Source organism: Diospyros lotus, chromosome 13, assembly GCF_014633365.1.
Source record: "Diospyros lotus cultivar Yz01 chromosome 13, ASM1463336v1, whole genome shotgun sequence".
In the NCBI taxonomy this organism is placed as follows: domain Eukaryota; kingdom Viridiplantae; phylum Streptophyta; class Magnoliopsida; order Ericales; family Ebenaceae; genus Diospyros; species Diospyros lotus.
In genome coordinates this window covers 4,783,282-4,806,976 of record NC_068350.1, presented here as the reverse complement: position 1 = coordinate 4,806,976, position 23,695 = coordinate 4,783,282, and the positions used below count along the sequence as shown (strand labels likewise).

The window sequence follows — 23,695 nt, the reverse complement described above, 5'->3', positions numbered from 1 at the left end:
GAGACTGCTCTCAAGGGGTTTGAAGGCTGGATGTAGGGTCATTCTAAGGAATGATCTGAACCAGGATGATATTGTTGTCTCGTGTGGTTTGGTTTATGAATTCTGTACATTTCATTTCTGTTATTGTTGTTCTTGTTTTTCTATCAGATCAATCCGCTTGTGTTTGTGTATTTCCAATCATAAAATAAGTGCATTCCAGTGCTCCCAGGTTAACATCTACAATCTTATCTATCTTTCATCTTTATTTCAAATACAGGTAACATTGGTACTATATGTTGCTGGTTGCAGATCACATGATCAGAGTTCATCACTAAAGCCCCATGTTACAGGAATCCTAATTCATGACTGGTACTTCTAGTAATTTCTGTAGGACTAATTTTTAATTGAATGGAAAATTAGGTATTGTGAATCCACTTCAAACAATGATGTAGCTGTCTTAATTTTTCTTCTTTCTTTCCAATAGGATCCTTATTGGCTTCCATGAAAAGGATTTGTGGCTATGTGAATCCTTAATGACTCTTGATCCCTGCTGGGATGGAGTGAATTCAGAAAAAATATTCATGTTCATCCATTCAACAATTGCTGTTTAAATGGTGTTCTAATTCCTTAGTTTCATTTTCCTTGACAATCTTAAGCTTTTTGAAAGGTCTATGTATCAAATATATGAACTATGGTTTTAGTTTCTTGTCTAAATTGGGGTTTGATCAGAAGAAAACTGGGGTAAATGGGTCGCACCATCTTTTCATAATACTTCTCATATGAGTGAGTGCTGCTTTCATAGGTTGAATAATGTTTAAATTGATGTATTGAATTACTATTTTCTTTTTCAAGATTTTTGTTTGGAATTATTTTCTCAAAGAAACAAATAAAAATATGTAGTTTTGCTATATACTTGTACTGTCTTTGTTCTTGTTTTCTCTAGCTCACCATATTCTCATGTATGTGTCTCTATCCGTTTTTCTACTTCTGGTCATAGTGATTTTTATTTGAATTGAGTTCTTCTGATTTTATGTCTAAATATTTTATTGGATGGCTGGCTTAAAATTTCCTCTAGTTTATTTTACATGCCAGAATGAATTTCTCAAATATTTTAATCTCTTCGTCATTGCTTCTTGTACTTGTAGTCTTCTTTTCTTCCATCCTAATATTGGGGGCTAACTTGTTCTCAATTTTTGACAAATGAGGTCCTTCCAGTATTTTATCCTTATCTGTAGTTTTAGCACTGGATCCATGTTTTGTATGTGATTTGGCCTAAACTCACTGCTGATTAAGATGCATTCAATGAGTACAATGTGTTTGAATACTTCGATTTTTGAAACTTCTATTATGAAGTCTTTATTACTGGGTCTTGATTTAGCACCTTACGTGTTACATTACCAAGTTCCTTGTTCAAAAATCATGTTCTTGGTAATGGCTCAGCATTAATGTTATCATGGTTTATCTTGAACAAAAAGCCCTCAAAAGAAAAATGCAAATGCTGTAAGTGGTCGAGCAGACTGTCATTTTATTATGTAATGAGCACTGTCATTTTACACAATAGAGAAATTATTGGCTGAATATATATGCAATCATAATAAAGTTATGGATTTATTATGTGAGATCTCTTTTCGTCTATGTGGGATAGATATCAAGTGCCTCATTGATAAGAGTCCATTACATTTTACTCATTTTTATTAACTTTTTAAAATGTCAATGTACTCTGTTACTGAAACTCAGGCCTTCTGTAAGAGTATTCAACAGTGAGTTTCTGGACCTTGTATCAAGGTATATAATGTGAACTCCATTTGCTGATAAATTTGTTGGACAGTTTAGAGATGGCAGTGCCCATTTCTATTAAGGTCAGAACATGTGCTTAAAAATGTCTGTAGACAGGATGGAATGGAACTGAATAAACAACAATGTGAAGCTTAGGAAGAAAACCCTAGTTTTTAATATGTATTTACAACCTAATTAAACTCATAGATTATACACCTATATATACAAATACAATAGGCCATGGGTCATGGGCTCTAATATAAGATTAACCTTAGATTATAACCATATAACTCAACACTCCCCCTCAAGTTAGAGCATATATATCATATGCACCGAGCTTGCTACAAATATGCTCAATTCGAGGACCACTCAGAGATTTAGTGAAGACATCTGCTAACTGGTCATTGAAATTGACAAAATCTGTGGTAATACAGCTAGATAAAATCTTCTCTCGGATGAAGTGACAATCTATCTCGATATGTTTGGTCCTCTCATGAAAGAGTGGATTGGAAGCAATATATAATGCAGCTTGATTGTCGCAAATTAATCTCATCTGTGATATCTCTCCAAACTTGAGCTCCTGAAGCAATTGTTTTAACCAGATAAATTCACACGTTGCCAAGGCCATAGCACGATATTCTGCTTCTGCACTCGATCTAGCAACAACCTCCTGCTTTTTACTTTTCCAAGATACTAGGTTTTCTCCAACTAGAACACAATATCCTGAAGTAAACCGTCTGTCAGAAGGAGAACCTGCCCAATCAGCATCAGAATATCCAACTACTTGAGTATGACCTCTGTCTTCATACAATAGTCCTCTACCTGGAGCTCCCTTAATAAACCTGAGAATTCGGACTACTGCATCCCAGTGGCTATCGCAAGGAAACTGCAAAAACTGACTGACAACACTAACTGAGAAAGAAATATCTGGGCGAGTGATAGTGAGATAATTAAGTTTTCCGACTAGCCTGCGGTATCTTCCCGGATCAACAAGAGGCTCCCCCTATCCTGGTAAGAGCTTTACATTAGGGTCCATAGGAGAGTCTATAGGTTTACCATCAAGCATCCCAGTTTCTTCCAAAATGTCTAACACATACTTTCATTGAGAGATAACAATACCAGAACTGGATTGAGCAAGTTCTATGCCAAGAAAGTATTTAAGTAACCCTAAGTCCTTAGTCTGAAAATGATGGAAAAGATGTTTCTTCAATTGAACAATACCATCCTAATCATCACCTGTAATAACAATATCATCCACATAGACAACCAAGTATATACACCTCCTCTGTGATGTGTGTTTATAAAAAATCGAATGATTAGACTCACTACGAGTCATACCAAAGTCTTGAATGACAGCATTGAAACGACCAAACCAAACTTGAGGAGACTGCTTCAACCCATATAGTGAGCGACGGAGTTTACAAACCTGCCCAGACTCCCCCTGAGCAACAAACCCAGGAGGTTGCTCCATATAAATCTCCTCTTGAAGCTCACCATGTAAGAAGGCATTCTTAATGTCTAGCTGATACAACGGCCAGTGGCGCATAGTTGTTATAGAGAGAAACAAACGCACAAAGGACATCTTAGCAACATGAGAAAAAGTGTCACCATAGTCAAGACCATAAACCTGAGTATACCCCTTGGGAACCAAACGGGCCTTAAGGCAATCAACCTGCCCATCAGGATCCACCTTGACAGTATAGATCCACCGATAACCAACAAGAGATTTCCCTGGGGGTAAAGGGACCAAATCCCAAGTACCATTGGAATACAAAGCAGTCATCTCATCCACCATTGCTTGTCGCCAACCCGGATTAGAAAGTGCCTCACTAACAGTCTTAGGTACTGAAACAGAGGATAAGGAAGACACAAAAGCACAAAAAGGAGACGAGAGACGGTGATAGCTAAGAAAATTATAAATGGGGTGAGGATTGCGAGAAGAACGGGTACATTTTCGAAGGGCAATAAGAAGCAGATCCTCAGAAGGCAAGACCGTAACAGGTGGAGAGACTGGAGCAGGATGTGAGACAGCAGGAGTCACAGAAGTAGTAGGAGACACGGGAGAAGGCGCATGAACAACATCTCCACCTGGAGGAGACCGAGGCTGATGATGCTGATGATACACCTGCAATGGGGTAGAAGAAGAAACAGGGAGCATAGAAGCGAGAGGACTCGCGGGAAGAGGGATGGCCTCAAAAATGGGTTGGCACTCGGAAGGAGGTGAAGAGTAGAAAGAAGACGACTCAAAGAAGGTAAATCCACTAAAAGAAAATAGCAGCGGGTGTCAGGAGAATAACACCGATAACCCTTCTGAAAGCGATAGTAACCAAGAAAAATGCACTTGATGGACCGAGCAGACAATTTATCTTGACTGGGAGACAAGTTATGGACAAAGCAAGTGCAACCAAAGACACGGGGATGAAGAATATATAATGGTTGATCAGGAAACAAAAGAGAGTGAGGAATCTGGTGCTGAAGAACTGAGGAGGGCATCTTATTAATGAGATAGCAAGCAGCAAGAGCAGCTTCAGCCCAAAAGCGAAAGGGGACATGATGATGTAGAAGAAGAGTGCGAGCAGTTTCAATCAAATGTCTATTTTTACACTCAGCAACCCTATTCTGTTGTGGTGTATATGCACAAGATGACTGATGCAAAATCCCCTAAGAAAACATAAAAGTAGTAAAGGGAAGAGAAAAATATTCGGGGGCATTGTCATTGCGCAATACTTGGACAGAGGTATGAAATTGCATTTTGATTTCAGCACAAAAGGATTCAAAAATTGAGAATAACTCAGAACGATTTTTCATTAAATATAACCATGTGCAACGAGAATAATCGTCGATAAACTTTACAAAATATTGAAAACCCAAAACAGACACAACACGACTAGAACCCCAGACATCGGAATGAACTAAAGCAAACGGGGACACAACCCGATTATTGACACGCTTTGGAAAAGAAGTGCGAGACTGTTTTCCAAGTTGACAAGACTCACAATGAAAAGACGACAAACTAGACAAACTGGGGACCATCTTTTGAAACTTAGCCAAACTGGGATGTCCCAAATGATTGTGGAGAAGAGCAAGAGACTCAATCACCGAGCAAGCAACAAGAGATGCAAGAAGGTTGAGATGATAGAGACCCTGCGACTCACATCCGACGCCAATCATTTGTCCCGTACTGCAATCCTGGATAGTAACAGAATGATCATCAAAAGTGATAGAGCAATTTAAGGCACGCGTAAGTTTGCTAACAGAGACAAGATTAAAGGGACAATGAGGAAGATAAAGGACAAAATCTAAAGGCAGAGAAGGTAAGGGTTTGTCAGTGCCAACAGCCTTAGCAACCGCTTTGGACCCATTAGCTAATGTCACAGAAGGTAAAGAAATAAAATTAGTAAAATGAGAGAACAAATGGGGATTACCAGAGATATGGTTAGAAGCACCTGAATCTAGGACCCATGGTCCTAAAGAGGACGACTGAGCAAGACAGGCAGTGGAATCACCAGAGTGGGCGACAAAAGCAACTGTGGATGAGGATTGTTGGGACGTCTTATACTTGAGATACTCATCATAGTCAGCTCCAGTGAGAAGGATAGATTGTGGTGGATGACTATCAAAGGACTCAGATCGAGAACCATCAGCATGAGCAACATTAACACGAGGAGGGCGACCATGCAACTTATAACACTGTTCCTTTGTATGTCCCCACTTGTGATAGTAGTTACACTTGGGGCGTTTGCCCCGATTACCACGATCTCCTCTTTGTTTGCCACTACTTTGAACCTGTGAAGCCATAACTAAATGATCACTTGCAGAAGATGAAGGTACTCTAGGAACAGATGAAACCCGTAGAAGACGAGAATACACTTCATCCATAGTAGATACAGTAGGACTAGCAAGAATCTGATCACGAACAGGAGCAAGTTCAGGACCAATGGCAGCAAGAGTACACACCATGAAGAATTTATCTCGCTGAGCTAGATCCTCTGCAACAGTCTTACCAGCAGGTAATAAGGAGTTAAATTCAGCTTTAATAGAGGCCATCCGACCAAGAAAATTAGGAAGACTCAGACCCTACTGTCGTAAACTAAGCAAATTAGACACTACTGAATAAAGACGTTGAATGTCATTAGTGTATAGAGCTTTAGCCTGAGCCCACAACTCACAGCATGTGGTGTAGTTAGTATAGATCGGATGAAGAGAATGATCAATTGACTGCCATAAGAGACTGCATAATAGAGCATCAGCTCTCTGCTACTCAGTTTTAGCTGTGGTCACATTCTCGGCCTTGGTAGTTAAATGATCCTGTAAACCTTGACCCATACACCATAGTTCAACCGCTTTAGACCAAGAGATATAATTGGAACTGCCCATCAACTTCTTAGTAGCAATGGCTGGAGAGGGAGACAAAATACCAGAGAATGAGCTAGATTTACTAGTACCAGTCATGTTGGATAGAAGGGAGCTCTACAAGATCAACAGATGGGAGACAGTGGATGCCCGTGACCAACTGCAGCGAATGGCGACGAAATCACCTGGACTAGGATGAAGTGAAGGAGGTGAGTCCAATGGTGAAGACGGCGTCGCGATCGGAGTACTGAAGAGAGAGATCGGAGCCAAAACAAGTCTCTGAACAATGCGAGAGAGGCGGCGGCAACGGCGACGATCCTCCGGGGTCGATAGATCGGAGGCCGGCGAACGCAACGGTGGTGGCGGTGTGCGTGATTGGCCACTAGACAGTGAAGACCCGCTGCAGACCAGTAGCGCGAGCACGGTGGTGGCGGTGTGCGCGAGCAGCGACGACGGGGGCATGGCAGGCCGCGGCGGTCGGTGGCGACGCGACTGACAGTGGTCGTCAGTGATGTGGGCAGCGGCGGCTAGGGTTTGTATTTTGGCTTTGATACCATGTGAAGCTTAGGAAGAAAACCTTAGCTTTTAATATGCATTTACAACCTAATTAAACTCATAGATTATACACCTATATATACAAATATAACGGGCCATGAGCCATGGGTTCTAATATAAGATTAACACTAGATTATAACCATATAATTCAACAAACAACATATTCAGTCTTTATCACACTATATGGGGTCGGCTACATGAATTCTAGACTTCCATATATTTCTGTTTTTTGTCATATCTTCATTTAGGCCCATACACTCCATATCAAACGGAATGGAACTGAATATTCACTTTTTGTCAACTGATATTGGAGATCTTACTTGGACACACGGGAGATTGTTTGAGCTGACTATGATAGTATTTGAGGGTTCTGGTTTCCTACTTTTTTGGGCCTATAGGCAGCTTAAAAGTATATTTATATTGAATTGGTTTATAGAATATCTGTTGGATCATGTTGTTGGAGAAGATAAAAGAAAAGAAAGATTGATTCAAAGCCGTGAACGAGTAGATAAGAGGATAAAGGAAAGAAAGGATGAAGCAGTCTTCAAAACAAATGAGGGAATCCAAGTTCAAATTCATCCAAATTTGTAATGTAGTGTATTTAAATTTGTTGTAATATATTCCTGTAATTTAAGAGAGTTCTTAGGATTTTTTTTTTTTATATATATATAATTCTCCCTATGGATCAATGGAAAGTGAGGAATATTCATATTTCTCCTTTTCATTTTTCACATGTAAGTGTCTTCTTTCTACCTGTTAAGAATTTAACTTCTTTTAACTTCCTTGTTGGTGACTATATTCGGTACAGATTAGAAATATTGGCTAAAGTTATTAGTTGATTATTAGAAGTTGAAGCAGAGCTTTGGTTTTCAATTCAGAAGCAAACTTTCCCGTACATCAAGTTCTTGGAGCTCTTATATCTCTGTATGTTGTTTATGCTATGTTAATACTGTCTCAGTAACTACATGCTTAATTTTTATGCACTCAACATTAGCATAATGTCCATGTGTTTATATAAGGTAGGTTGAATACTTCAGCATCAGAATAGTTTGCCGTTTATTTCTTTATTCTTTTTGATCGATAACAAAGAAAAGAAGAACTTCCAAAAAGGAGGCAAACCCTTTCAAAATGAAATGTGGCAGAATCTCAGAACAAGGGCTGCTCAACCAAAATTCTAGCAAGTAATGGGCACAGAAAAACGAATTGCTGTTTGATGATGAGAGACATGGACAATTCTCATATTTCAGCTCTCCTGTGCACTTTTTTCTTCCATGTCTTATTATTGCAACCACAATAGTTAAATGACTAATAAAAGAAAACAACAATAACGAACAACTCCAATTCCTGGCTTGAGCATCTTTCTAAGGCTTATATATAATTATCTTTGATATTTTCAATTTTATTGTATATATAGAATTTAGATTCCCTTCTTTATGTATACATTTGCCTTGTTTTGCTAGTTTTGCTTTCCCTTAGAGCCTTCTATTGTGATACTTATTCTCAACTAGCAAAAACTTTCTTTTCCATGTGCCATAGAGATACTATTCTTGTGTTTTTGTTGTAAGCATGTTGAATAATGTTTTTTGATTAATCACCCTTAGTATATTATTATCATGCATCAGGTGGTTTGGGATACAGCTGAATCCTCAATTTATGGGCATTGACCTCAAGTATGTAATCTGGACTTCAATTTGGGAATGTTTCCTTCTGCTGTAGATCTTTAGAATTTCAGACTATGCATTTATGTTATTTCTATGTAGTCTTAATGCCCCACTGATATTGTTTCAGTTTCAAGCACTTGAAATTTTTTATTGTAGTTTTTGTAGTCTGAGTTCAGCTTCTGTTGTTTTCTTTTCTCCTCTTTATATATGATTATTTTTCTTTACAATCCTCTCAGTTGTTTTTTCCTCAATGCATGACAGCCCAGTTTCAATGAGCCAGATTAAAGTACAAAACAATTTTGCTCAGCCTTAGCCTTTTCCTTTTCTTTTTTATAACATCTTAAACAGTATTGTCTGACCCTTCCATGTTTCTATTCTATATATGACTGATGTTTTGGCCATATATGAGTTGAATGCAATGACATGGTCCAGTGTGATTTTATGATGAACTCATTGCTTCTTAAGATGAGATAAGTCTCTTCTCCAGATTTTTCTTTGTTAGAGCTGGAATGATGGGATGGCTGCTTATCAATCTCTCTGTCCTGGCCAAAAGTGCTCAAGATTCCAACTTGAGCCAATCAATGATCCTCTACCAGCTATTCTGTGCGGTAATTTGATGTTGCATATTTTAATTTTTTCACACATTGTATGCAGTTGTTGATTTCTTTCTTTTTAATTTGCTTAACCATAATATTATTTTGGGTTTCTTCTTTTTTCAGTTGTACATTCTGGACTACTTCTTTTATGAAGAGTACATGACTTCCACGTAAGTGCTTCCTGTTTGATTCAATAAGAACATCCAGCTGAAGAAAGTACAATTGCATCATTATCTCATCAGAACATTTGATATTATTCTGTACTACACAAGTTCTGGAATCAAAAGGTTCTGAAATGAGAATAATTTATGTACTAGAGTTTAGTAAAACTCAAGTAAGAATAAAGGGATAGGTTGTATTGAAGACCAAAACCTAAGATTGAATACTTTTGATGGCAGGTTCAATCGTGCACAAGCTGGGTGTTTTTGTTACCTTATAGAGTTGAGTTGAGATGGATGTAGTGGAGGAATGTGTCAAGTCTCTAAGATGAGACTCAAGCACGTCGGAATTATAGGGTAACCGAGAGAGTTCTAGAGGGAGAATTTGAAAGAAGGGAGAATTTGGGAGAGAGAGAATTGGGAGGGAAAAGAATTAGGAAGGAAATAATTCTGTTATTTCTCAAAACATGAATTCCCATCCTCATACATCTTAGCCTTATATAGTCTATTCCCTTCGACTAACAGCATAACTGTAGGGGTACAATCATCAATGCAGCAACTAACTAGTACAAATGGCTAATGCCTTAACAAAGAAAATTACAGAATTGCCCCTAGATCGTGACATTCCCCTCCCCTTGAAAATAATTCTTGTCCTCAAGAATTTAGAGTAGGTCAGTAGCTCTCGGAAATTGTTTAAACAGTTCTAGTAGGTATTCCTAAGTTGTATGGTCAGGGTGCATGTGTGACCATTGTACCCACACCTGTGTCAAGGGGGCTGCACCTTGGTAGATCACTCTCTTATCTACAATGGCCTGAGGTTCAATTGCTTCTTCCATAGTTGGCAAGTTTTGGCTCGTAGGAGCATTAGGTTCAATAGACCTCTTTAGTAATGAGGCATGGAACACGAGGTGAGTGTTGAACCCTATTGGTAACTACAACTTGTAAGCCACTTTCCCCACCTTTGATTCTATAGGATAGGGCCCAAAGTACTTAGGGTTGAGTTTGGAGGCTGGTGTGGCTGCAAAGGGTTGTTGTAGGAACTTTTTCACCTTAAGGTAGACCCTATCACCCACATGGAAGGACCTGTCACTCATCCGTTTATCAACCTTCTGCTTCATCTTGTTCTGGGGTGTGGCTAATTCCCTCTTAAGTATAGTTAACACCTCTTGCCTCTGTTGCAAGTACTGTTCCACAGTAGCCATGGTGGTTGTGGAATGGGAGATTGCAGGCAATAAGGGAGGTCTGTAACCGAGCACTGCTTCGAAGGGGCTTCTTTTAATGGCATTGTTGTAGTTGGCATCATACCACCATTGTTCTAAGGATAACCACCTATTCCAACTTTTGGGTTTAGCGAAGCACATACACCTCAAGTAAGCTTCCAGACACTGATTGACCTTTTCAATTTGGTTATCCATTTGTGGGTGATAGGCAGTAGACATTGTCACAACTCAAGGGTATCATTGTAATTGGGTGTATATGAATAGAGGGGGGGTACACGATTGTAACTAGAGGTTGAGATGTAAGGGATTAGAGCCAAATGCACATGGCCACTTGAGTTGAGTTCTCTAGAAGCTGTAACTAACTAACTCTCCTATAAATAAGAGAATGCACACGAGGATGGGGATCATGTGAGGATAATTCCATGATCTTTTCTCTCCAAATTCTCTCAAACTCTCTCTCTCTCTCTCTCAATTCTCTTGTCTCTCTTTCTCGTGTTCTTCCTTCCCACTCACTCTTTGTTTTTCCTCAATTACAGAAGAACCTTCCAATTAGATTCTAGATCTAACATTTGGTATCAGAGCTAGCGACGTGGCCGGATTAGTGACTATGGCCGAGGGCACTCGTGCGAAACAAATGGAGTCCAGATTGGATGCCATTGAATTGGGGATGTGCCAGAACCAAAAGCAGGTCAAAGATCGCTTGGAGACATTGGAATTGGGCATCCACATAAGGAGATCAATAGGTATCGATCGGAGAATGCGACTCATTTAGAGCGAGTCGTTAGTGGACTTAGGGAGGAATTTACTGGACTAAGCCGGCAAATTAACTAGCAAGTGAGCGTCGCCTTGAGCATGTTTGCTCAGCAACCTAATGCTAGCCTTCCAATGGATTTTCCCCCCAAAGCTTCCTTGGCACCAATTTTGATGATGCCAAGGAATAGAACGAGGTCCCATGATCCAATGGAGGTCGAGGACAAAATGGAAGCAGAGGAGGAGAATTTCCATAGCGGAGTAGGAGGAGCTCACCCTGCACTTATAGGGCCTAGAATGGAGATTCCTGCATTTGAGAGGGATAGGCCTAGATGGTGGGTGAGATGGTGTGAACGGGTGTTTTATTAGTACCGAGTGGCTAAAAGGGAGAAGGTGAACATGGCTGCCACATATCTCGATGATGTGGCTGACGCTTGGTTCCAGAATTGGTGTAGAAGCATGATAGAGTGGAGTTGGTCGGAGTTTGTGAATGGCTGAGCGCCAGCCATATGTTGAACATGTTGTTGATCCTCTGATCGTATTGTTCCATCATTTCTCTATGTCTCTCCAATTCCCTTTGCATGCTTTCCCGTGAGGCTAAAAGATCCTCACGCATTCCTTTTCTGATTGCCACCATGTCATCTTCCCTGCTTTGAGTGACAGCTTTGTGAGTCTGTGTCATTTTGAACTCTAGTGCTTCCATCATTGATTCTAATTGCTTCAACCTCGTCTCTTCTGCCATCTCAATTTGTAACCACTCGCTTCTTCTAATTAGCAGAGATTTGCAATTCCACTCACAAATCACAATTTGTTGTGATCTGATCTACTCCGTCTGTACGCAGCCAATGCCAACTCCTCGTCGAGGATCGCTGGCTTTGATACCAAATGTCAAGTCTTTAAGATGAGACTCAAGCATGTTGGAATTATAGGGTAACTGAGAGAGTTTTGGAGGGAGAATTGACAGAAGGGAGAATTTGGGAGAGAGAGAATTGGGAGGGAAAGAATTATGTTATTTCTCAAATCATGAATTCCCATTCTCATACATCTTAGCATTATATAGGCTCTTCCCTTCAGCTAATAGCATATCTATAGCGGTACAATCATCAATGCAGCAACTAACTAGTACAAATGGCTAATGCCTTGACAACAAAAATTACAGAATTGCCCTTGGATCATGACATTATGTTTGAGCATTTTGTGTGGTCATGAATGCTTGCGAGACTTAAAAAAAGAAACTTGCAGTACAAGAAGAAGATAATTCATATAATTATAGATGTTAAAGATTGTCTAGAGTTAGTGATAGGATTATGTGCAGTGTTTTTTGTATGCGGTTATCTGTTAGTTGATAGGCGGGTGGCTCTCTTGTAATAATAGTTATTAGTGGAGGGCAAATCCAGAAATATCATAACCAGTCCTAGGAAATATCTCCCTATTTTCTATAAATAGGGCAAGGGGGGCTGAGAGAGAGAGTATCGCATGTTATCTTTCTAATTTCACAAGAGCTATGAAAATGATAAGGCTGTGAGTTAGAATAGTCTTGTACACTTTTGAGAAGGCTTGTATCGTGGGAGAGAGAAAGAGGGGAGTCCTGTACTGTTTCCATCAATAAAGAAGGTTGCTCGGTGGTGGTTTCAAGGCTGGATGTAGTGCCAATTCATTTGACATGAACCAGGATAAAATTGTCTCCTCATGTGGTTTGCGAGTTTTTTTTCTTGTTCTGTTCTTGTTTAAATTCTGTTCTTTATTACATGTTTGTGTTGTGGTGCGTCGGCCATTGAGTTGTGAGTGTGTTGAGGGGTGTTTGATTGGTTTCTTGGGTGTGTTGCTGCCAATGCTCCCAATTTATAACAATAGAGTTCAGGATAAATTAAAAAGGATGCTAGAAAAATGAATATTATCAAGCTTTGCATGCTAAGATGGGTGTGTGGTAAAGCTAGGAGAGATGGGGATATGAACAAGCTACTTCTTGAAATGTTATGGAAGCGATCTACAAAATAAAAAAAATAAAAAACAAAGGGAAAATCAATTGAGATGATTCAGACAGTTATGAACGAAGATTGATTTTTTCTTCATAAGGAAAAATGACACTGTTGACATTAAAGATAATGCTAGGGATGAGTTGGGGTCAAATTAATTGTTGGATTGAGATAATAGAAAGAAATATTACATTGTAATTTAATTGCTGAGTGGTGAAATAGAATCCATGTAACTGATCCCAAATCATTTGTGGGTTACAAACTGAATGAGGTATGACGAGAGTGCCCTCTACCCCATTATCATTGCAATGAAGTCTTTGCTAATTATACTGCATCATTGTGGATTTTCCTCTCCCTATCAAATTTTTTTTTTTTGGGGGGGGGACACCTGGGAAATGATTGAAACATTCTTTGTTGTTTTATTTGAATCCTTCGAGTTAGTCACAGTTGAAAAAGTCAAAGCACTTAATATGAAAGTTATGCAACTTCATTTTGCCAGTTAACATATACCAGTACATGTGAGATTTTTGTCCAATTATATTTTCCCTTCATGGTCTGTATTGCTATTTAAAAAAAGCATGATAAACATAATATATGCCACAAGAAATCAAAAGTGGTTGATGGTGGGAAGAGAGTGACAGGATAGGGTATTATGGTGCTTCATGTTCTTTCTTGTTAAAAAGCTGCCCTTTCCAATTTAAAACCCCACACTTTTAGAATGACCACCCTGTTATGATATGATTCTGTGATGGATGTTGATGTAGAATGAAAAAGGGGATAATGTAAAAGAAGAAACTTCTTGCTGTTCTGGCCCTTCTGGGAGACTTGTTAGATTTTATATTCAAAACTTGGAACATGGTTATGCTTTGACCAGGGACTTTGTGCAATATTTCCTGCAGTATAAGCTTTTGTATCCATATTTTGCATTTATTTTTATATGATTTATTGTTTTACTCAGTTATTTCAATAAAAGTTTGGCTATTGCTCCTTATTTCCCAGTGACATTCTTTTACATTTTTGTGTATTAGAGGTTATCTGTTAACATAAGTTTTTTACTGCTATTGTATAGTTGTTATAGGACTTACATCAACTGCTATGTATTTGATTTGAATCTGGCTTTGGGGCACCCCAACTAAGTTCCGTTTAATGATATCTATGCTACAATTTTAAGGATTGTTGACACTTCATGTCTCAACGTGTGTGCATTAGTCATTTCAGATATTTCTGTCAATTAATGGCATTGTCTTATTTGTTTTCCTGGCTGGAAGATCTCTATGTTATAATTAAAATATGATTTAGTTTACATCTAGCCTTTTGACATGGCTATCTTTTGCAGGTGGGATATAATTGCAGAAAAATTGGGCTTCATGCTAGTATTTGGTGATCTTGTTTGGATTCCCTTCACTTTTAGTATCCAGGTATTTTACTTGCCCCATAAGAAGCAATGTAATCCTATAAGAAGTATACCTAAACATATATACTAGTTAATATACTGCTTGCGATAAATTCTGACTGCTATGCACTTGATTTGTGGTTTAGGAAAATTGATGACAATGACTGACACTTAATGACATTTCTAATACAATTAAAGCCTGGAGTGACAGATGATTCTGTCATCTCCATTCTGAAAAGAATTGGCATTGTATTGTCTGCATTTATTGAAATATAATTTGCCCTTCTGCTATATAAAACAACAACATATCCAGCCTTTATCCCACTATGTGGGTGCCCTTTTGCTATATATTGGCTGCAAATCCACATGAGCATACTGCTGCTGATTTAGAATCTCTTCAGGTTGTTTTTTGGAGGGTGGTTAAAATAACTTACAGTTGTGCATAGGAATAGGATGGGATCTTTATTATGAACCGTCCAGTTACTTGGCATGTCTCTAAGTTGAGCTCATTTTTTTTATTTATTTTTCTTGCTGTCATACAACTATTGTGCTCTATTTGTCCTTAGAAAATTGACTATATGCTCTCTTTTGCAAGTTTATTTTCGTTTCCACCCTTCCCCTACCTTGACCTTGACTCTTCTGTTTCCCTATCCTGTCCCAAAATAAATATTTGAACCTTCAAATATGGTCCAAGGGCAAGGGCAGGGGAGTAAATGGGCTGGCTGGCATTACACCCAACCATGTGCATAGGGGTAGAATGGAAAAATTGTTGGGTCTTGTAACAACCCAGCAAGTGCGAAACCGAATTTGGTTAGAGGAGGGAGGAGAATATATTGAGGGAGAAATTTGTAGAGGGGGGAAAGATTTTGGATTCAGTGCTTAAGGGCCTCTCGAATGCCCAGTTTTCTTCTTGTAATTTGATTGCATTGGTGAAATTGAATCGAAGTCTCTATGGTTCTTTTTTTTAGTTTGCATCAATTTGGTATCAGAGCATCACCAATCCTGGTGGTGAACCTGACAGATCGAGTAGGTGAATTGGAAGGGAGGATGGAAGGCATGCAACGAGGAGTTGATGCCATGAGGGGTGAGGTTCAATTGGTAGAGAAGAATGTCGCAAACTTGGTGGAACAGTTTGCATGGATGAGAACGAGGTGGGAAGAGCAGAAATGAGAGAGGAAGAACAAGGAGAAGTTGGGAGGCTAGCCTCTGGAATTCATTCAGGATTCCAAGGTGACGTTGGAAATAGGAGTACGGCGAGCTGAAGTAGGTGGTTCCGATGGGGGTTGGCAGCCGAAGATCCGAGGGCGTCGATTGGAGATGCCCCTCTTTGAAGGCGAAGATCCAGACGACTGGATATTTCGAGCCGAATGGTACTTTGCAGTGAATGGGTTGACTGATGAGGAGAAGTTAGATACAACAGCGTTGTGTTTGGAGGGTGTTGCACTTTCGTGGTTCCAATGGGAGGAAAAGTGGCGAAGGATGAGGAATTGGGAGGACTTCAAGTTCCTGTTGAGGAGTCGCTCCGACCCACCCAAGAAGGCTCCGTTGAAGAGCAGTTTCTAGTCCTCTAGCAGAAGGGAACGGTCATGGAGTATCGCCAATGCTTTGAGACATTGGCATCACCCCTTGAAAACCTGTTGGAGGCCATGCTGGAAGGCATTTCATAAATGGTTTAAAACCCGATATCAAGGCCTAGTTGAGGGTGTTGAGGTCGAGGGGTTTGGAGCAGATGATGGATTTAGTTCAACGTATAAAGCGGAATCAGGTGGTTCGGGGGAGCACGGTTGGATCGGGTTCGAGCAAGGGATAGGCCATGTTGAACCCAATTTCGACTTACCAACGAGGGGGAATTCTACCACACTTGCAACAGCCCCCCAAACCCATGACAGTTGGTCCTACTAACCCATATCGACCACAGGCCAATGGGAGAGGGAGTAACCTGCCTTTCAAACAGCTGAGCGAGGCTGAGTGGAAGGAAAAAAGGGATAAGGGCCTATGTTTTCGATGTGATGAGAAGTATACTATAGGCCACAAGTGCAGAAATAAAGAGCTGCAAGTGATGATGATTTACGATGAAAAGGTAGAAGAGGCGATAGTTAAGGGAGAAATGTTGGAAGAGGTAGAAGGGGAGCTTGGGCAAGGGGGGGAGGTCATTGAGCTCTCAATGAACTCAGTAATTGAATTGACTACACCACAAACTATGAAGCTCAAAGGGGACATAGAGGGGCAGCCAGTAGTGATGCTTATTGATGGAGGGGCAACGCATAATTTTATAGCAATCGAGCTAGTGTGGCAATTGGGTTTACCAAGGGAGGAAACAGTAGGATATGGGGTCATTATGGGAACAGGAATGGCAGTGCAAGGGGTGGGAATTTGCAAGGGAGTGAAGCTTAATCTCCAAAATCTACAAATTGTAGAGGATTTTTTACCTCTAGATTTGGGGAGCTCAAATGTAATTTTGGGAATGAAGTGGCTTGCAGCTGTTGGAAAAATGAATGTGGATTGGAAGGCCCTCACAATGAAATTTCAGATAGGGGGCATAGCAGTAACATTGCAAAGGGACCCTAGCTTGACCAAGACCTTGGTGTCCTTAAAGGCGATGCTGAAGGCCTTTAAGGAAAATGGGGAAGGAATGTTGTTAGAATTGGGAACCATGGCGGCAAAGATCAAAGAAGCTCAAAAGGAAGCTCCGGAGATGCTAAGGGGGGTGTAGGCCGAGTTTGAGAGGGTTTTCTCTACGCTGGAGGGGCTGCAACCTTATAGGAGGAGGGATCATGCCATTAATTTGATTTCGAGAACCACACCGGTTAGTGTAAGGCCCTATCGATACCCTTATTTGCAAAAAAGTGAGATTGAGAAGTTGGTGGGGGAGATGTTGGCTGCTGGAATTATACAGCCTAGTTCTAGCCCATTTTCGAGTTCGGTGGTGTTGGTAAAAAAGGATAGAGGGTAGCGTTTTTGTGTGGACTTTAGAGCCTTGAACAAGGTCACTATACTGGATAAATTTTCCATTCTCATGATAAAGGAGTTACTTGATGAGTTGCATGGTGCTAGGGTTTTCTCCGAGCTCGATTTGAAATTTGGTTACCATTAGATCAGAGTCGAGTCTAAGGATGTTCCCAAGACCACTTTCAGGACTCATGAAGGGCATTACAAGTTCTTAGTAATGCCATTTGGGCTAACGGATGCCCCAACCACCTTCCAATCATTAATGAATGACATTTTCAAAGAATATTTGCGTCGTTTTGTGTTGGTATTCTTCGATGACATATTGGTGTATAGCAGGGATTTTGAATAGCACACACAACACTTATGTTGTGTCTTAAAGGTACTAGTGGACAACCAGCTCTTTGCCAATAGGAAGAAGTTTGTGTTTGGACAAGTGAAAATTGAATATTTAGGTCATATGATATCTCATCATGGGGTTTCATCCGATCAAAGTAAGGTACAAGCTATGTTAAAGTGGCCTACTCCTACATCGGTTAAGGAATTGAGGGGGTTCCTTAGTCTCACAGGGTATTATAGACGCTTTGTGAGGGATTATGGCAAGTTAGCAAGGCCTCTAACGTAAAGATTAAGGAAGAACAACTTCTTTTGGGATGTGGCAGCCGAGCAGGCCTTCCAACAACTTAAGGCTAAAATGGTATCCCTACCCGTTTTAGCCTTGCCGGAATTTGGGAAGCCTTTCGTCATTGAGACTAGTGCCTCGGGACAAGGTATGGGGGTTGTATTAATGCAATAGCAAAGGCCTATTGCTTATTTTAGTCATGCTTTCAGTCAACAACAACAACAACAACATATCCAGCCTTTATCCCACTATGTGGGGTCGGCTACATGAATTCTAGACTTCCATGTATTTCTGTCTTTTGTCATATTCTCATTTAGATCCATATATTTCATATCAAATTTTAATGTCTCTCCCAAAGTCTTATTGGGTCTACCTCTACCTCTTTTTGTGACTAATTGTTCCATTTCATAATGTTTGTTGTGCAAAAATGGAGGCATTACTTGTTAGGCAGGAAGTCTGCAGTTCAAACAAATCAAAGGAGTCTCAAATACTTGATGGAACAGCAAGTGGTGAGTCCGGAATACTTGAAATAGATGGTGAAATTGATGGGGTTCCAATTTGAGATACAATATCGGCCGGGTTTGGAGAATAAAGATGTTGATGAGCTGTCACGAATCTGTCACCCAGCAACAATAATGGCCTTAACAGTGCCTAAAGTGGTCCAAATGGATTAGTTAACCAGTGAGGTAAAGGCAGATGAAAGATTGCAAGGAATTATCCAAGATCTCCAAGCTGATCCTACTTCACACCCTAATGACCAGCTAGTGGACAACCGTCTCCTTTACAAGGGAAGGCTGTATTTACCCAAGTGATCCATTCTCATTCCATTGTTACTTCATGATGGGCACGATAGAAGTGTAGGAGGACACTCAGGATTATTAAAAACTTACAAGAGGGTGGTGGCAAATGTTTGTTGGCAAGGAATGAAGAGGAATATATATAAGTATATAAGTGATTGCTCAGTTTGCCAACGAAATAAATACATGGCCTTAGCTCCGGGGGGACTCTTGTAGCCCTTCCTATCCCAAACCAAATTTGGGACGACATTGCTATTGACTTCATTAAAGGATTGCCAAAGTCTAGCAAGATGTATTCAATTTTGGTAGTGGTGGACAGACTTAGTAAGTACAAGCATTTCATTGGCCTTAAACACCTATTTACAACTGGGGAGGTGGCAGGAATTTTTATTAAGTGGTGAGGCTTCATGGAATGCCAAGGTCCAATGTATCAGATAGAGACAAAATTTTCATGAGCAAATTTTGGGAGGAGATGTTTCGACTACAAGGTACCAAACTCAACAGAAGCACAGCCTATCACCCTCAAATGGATGGGCGAACAGAGGTACTTAATCGGACTTTAGAAACCTACCTACGCTGTTTTGCTTCCTCAAAACCAAAGGCATGGTACATATGGCTACCTTGGGCGGAATTATGGTATAATACCTCCTATTACACTACTGCCAAAGTGACTCCATTTCAAGCAGTGTATGGGTGAGAACCACCACCCTTATTGAGGTTTGAGAAGGGAACTACCCCTGTTTCAATGATGGAGCAACAACTAATTGAGAGAGATTTAATCCTTGAGAAATTGAAGGCACGGTTGATTAGAGCACAAGCAATGATGAAGAAGGGAGCAAATCAGACAAGGGAGGTGGAGTTCAAATAAGGAGACTTGGTTTATTTGAAGTTAAGGCCATATCGACAGAAATCATTGACTGCACATGCAAATGAAAAGCTAGCTGCCCTATTATGGTCCATTTGAAATTGAAAAGGAAGTAGGTGTGGTGGCTTATAAGTTGATGCTGCCACCTCATTGCCCTATCCATCCTGTATTTCACGTGTCCCAACTATGGGAGGCAAGAGGGGCATTGGAAGCTAATGTGGAGATTCCTCGACAACTGAATGAAGACCTTGAGATGCTGGTAGAACCAGAGGCAGTGCTTGGAGTTCAGCCAGGAATAGGGAAGAACTTATGGAGAATAGAGTGTTCATATAATGGAAGGGGCTACCCTCGTTGGAAGCTACTTGGGAGCCTTATCACTTGATATGGCAGAAATTTCCATTTTTCCACCTTGAGGACAAGGTGAAAGTTTTAGGAGGGAGTAATGATAGGCCCCCTGTTCACTGGACCTATCAAAGATGATCCAAGGGTCAAGGGCAAGGGAGTAAATGGTTGTGTAACAACCCATGCGTGTAGGGGTAGAATGGGAAAATTGCTGGGTTGTGTAACAACCCAGCAGGTGCGAAACTGAATTTGGTTAGAGGAGAGGAGAATATATTGAGGGAGAAATTTGAAGAGGGGGGAAAGATTTTGGATTCAATGCTTGAGTGTTAAGGGCCTCTCAAATGCCCAGTTTTCTTCTTGTAATTTGATTGAATTGGTGAAATTGAATCGAAGTGTCTGTGGTTCTCTTTTCTGGTTCGCATCCCCCCACCATCACCGCCATGAAGGTCAATAGTTGTAAATGTTGGGCTAAACAAAGCCCCTAAAACTAGAAATAAGAACTCACAAATGATGAAAAAAGATTACCTCAAGTTCCCTCACCACCTTAGCAAATGGACACAAATCAGGGTCAAAAGATAAATTCTATTTATCTGTTATAGGAAGATCGTATTTTCTACAACTTTTAAAGGAAAGTAGATATGGAAATTTTGAGTATCTCATACAGTTGAGAATTGCGTTATTAATGATTATAATGATTATAATTTAAGCTCTTGCTCTGGGAAAAAAACCAACCTGGGGCTGCTTGTGAGTAACTATATCTCAATTAATTGATCCAGATAAACTATTAGCTCCATCTCAATGGTTTGAGGTGGAATATGTCTTCATCTGGGAATGACAATAGACTGAATATTAACTGAGTACCCCTTCTCGCATCCCCATCTTGCATCCACTTTCCTATACTTGTTCTCATCTGGTAGTATAGTTAATTCCTACTTTATATAAAAATAGAAAAAGTTCTATTTAAATTTTTTTTTTTTTTTTGTAACTGCAAAATAGAAAGAAAGAGTATTTAATTCTCATCCCAATTAAAATCCATTTGAGGTCTTATGAACCTCTCTAGTCACGGAACAAGGGCACGCCTACCTGGCCATTTTATGCAATTATGCTAATGACTCTCTGCCCTAGCCCAATGGTAGTATAAAATAAACTAAATATATATGTATTAAATATGTACAGGTCAGGTAAGGACAGGGACCCTATACCCATCATTCTACCTGATTGTAGAATTTTTTCCTGGTCCATATCCACCCTGTTGGAGGGAATTTTAGGCCCATAACACCCCCCACCCCCTAAATGGACCAAATTTATTGGCCACCCATCGGGGCAGGTAAAACTGCCATCCCTATCCATCCTGCATGTAGTTTACAATGCAAGTTCCAGGTGGCTGTGTATTCACTTTGATGTGTCTGAATAATGAACAAATGAAGACTCAGTGATCTCTAGTTTGTTCTTATGATTTCCAAATTTATTATTGCGTACTGATGATCATCAAACTAACACTGTTAATTAAATATCTTCCCTTGCAAAACTTTTGGATTAGCAGTCCTCTTCCTCTTTTGTTAGGGTTGGTGGCTTTTGAGTAACAAGGTGGAGCTAACAACAGCTGCTATCATTGCAAATTGCATTGTCTTTCTGATTGGGTAAATGTCTTTTGGTATAAGTTCTTCTCTTTTCATCTTAGAGATTTTGGTATTTTCTGGTCTTCCTTTTGTTCTTTCAGGCTTTTGTGTCCACTTTCCAAATATATGTATATATATTTGGAGAACTATGCCTTGTTTGCAAGCTATAGTAAAATGTTTTTGATTGGGCAGGTATTGGGTTTTTAGAGGCGCCAACATGCAGAAGCATGTATTCAAGAAGAACCCCAAAGCACCAATATGGGGTAGACCTCCAAAAGTTATTGGCGGAAAGTTGCTTGCTTCTGGTTATTGGTAAGATCATCATGTGGTTGTGTTCTTCTAATTTTTATTCGTCTGATCAAGAAAAGGAAAACAAATGGAAATTACAAGAAAAAAGGAAACTGTTTACAAATGGGATTTTGATATCATATTTTGTTTCTTAACCAAAGAAATTAGGGTGTTACTTTGGTGCCTTCTTAACATTGTGTGAGGAAAAGAAGTAGTACTTTGTTTAGGGCTTTGATAAAATTCAGAATGGAAAATGATGAGAACTAGTAGGTTTATAAAGTACTGATTCACTCTGATTGTCAAAATGTAATTTTTCCACCAATATTCAAAAAGTGAATGGTAATTAAGCTATTGCATGCATTAGGTACAAATAACATGGTAACAATTCTATTTGACATTCCTTGATATAATGTGCCAATTAAACACATGTTTAGTGGAAAAATGCTGGTTTCCTGTAGAAGCGAAAACAACTATTCTTGTAAATGGGTGAATATTTATATTCAAACACGCAGATTGTATTCATTTATACATATGCTTAGTTAAAATCAGGGGTGGGCCCGGTAAGGCCGATAGACTAGAAATTGAAAATTAGTTAACTTGTTATGATGTTAACTTTTGAATTATGATATATATATATATATATATTTTTAAATGTGTACCTACAACCAGGTTAGCTGACATAGTCTGGCGGTTTTTATATGAAGTTTTACTTTAATTTGTGCCTATCTTTAGTTGTCAAGATTCTTCTCATTTTAAGATCTCTCTCTAGGGGAATTGCAAGGCATTGTAATTACCTTGGGGATTTACTTCTGGCTTCATCCTTCAGCTTACCATGTGGGATAAGGTAAAGCTCCCAATTATACTGTACTTCAATACAGTTATTCGGTTCAATATAGAACGAAGTCGATATAAGAACACGTCTTTATTTGCAGTTCCCCTGTTCCATACTTTTATCCAATTTATCTTCTTATTCTGCTGATATGGAGAGAGAGACGGGACGAGGCACGCTGTGCAGAGAAGTATAAAGAAGTGTGGGCAGAATACCGTAAAGTTGTTCCATGGAGGATACTGCCATATGTTTATTAACCAGGTCGTCAAACAGACTTATCCACAGCCAAATGCTAACTTCTTGATTGCATTTATTACCTTTATCATGTAGAGAAAGTGGTCTCCGAGGATTGCATCTAGGAAGAAACTAAAAGTTGTGTTGTTTGTTGTTTTATGTGCTAAATACATGCGCATTGAAATTTTTGAGTAAATTGAGGTTTCGTTGCATCGTTGATGTTTATCCCTTGATGGGGGTGAGGATTTAATGTCTGTTATCAAGATTGTATTTAATTTGTTTAATAATTTAATCAATTGGCTAAGGACCAGTGCCTATTGCCTTTTTTGCATTGATGTGAAAATTCGACTATTGTGAGAATCATTTATGTGAAAAATATTTTTATAAGAACTATTCTTTAAGAAACTGAAACATTTTTGGTGTAATTAATTATATATGATTTATTTTATGTGGTTGGAGGACCAGATCAAAAATGGCGCCAAATCTCCTATTTTCAAATCCTTGGAATCTAACTTGCCATATTGTTGCTGCCTCCATATCTAACTTCGTCAAGATTGATTCCATTTTCCTTTAGAAATGACAGAAAGATGTTGAAGTTATCATAAGTTGGGCCATAATGTCCGCTGTGTGGTGATAATAGACTGAGAAAACAAAACAAAGGAGGCAGTTGTAGCATTAGATGCTAAAGGAAATTAAGAACAAGAAATTAATCCATTGGATCAACAGATAAAGGGGT

At 39.5% G+C, this 23,695-nt stretch overlaps 1 protein-coding gene across 1 annotated transcript in view; it reads left to right on the top strand.

Moving 5' to 3' along the window:
* LOC127787972 (delta(14)-sterol reductase) overlaps positions 1–23,287 on the top strand; it is a 36,471-nt gene extending 13,184 nt beyond the window's left edge. Inside the window, exons 5-13 of the mRNA XM_052316083.1 lie at positions 257–348; positions 8,286–8,333; positions 8,812–8,932; positions 9,044–9,090; positions 14,361–14,442; positions 21,553–21,629; positions 21,801–21,920; positions 22,666–22,740; positions 22,829–23,287. Of these exons, the coding sequence (XP_052172043.1) occupies positions 257–348; positions 8,286–8,333; positions 8,812–8,932; positions 9,044–9,090; positions 14,361–14,442; positions 21,553–21,629; positions 21,801–21,920; positions 22,666–22,740; positions 22,829–22,982 (816 nt within the window). The 3' untranslated portion in view covers positions 22,983–23,287. The remainder of the gene's footprint in view (positions 1–256; positions 349–8,285; positions 8,334–8,811; positions 8,933–9,043; positions 9,091–14,360; positions 14,443–21,552; positions 21,630–21,800; positions 21,921–22,665; positions 22,741–22,828) is intronic.
* The last annotated feature ends 408 nt before the right edge of the window (positions 23,288–23,695 follow it).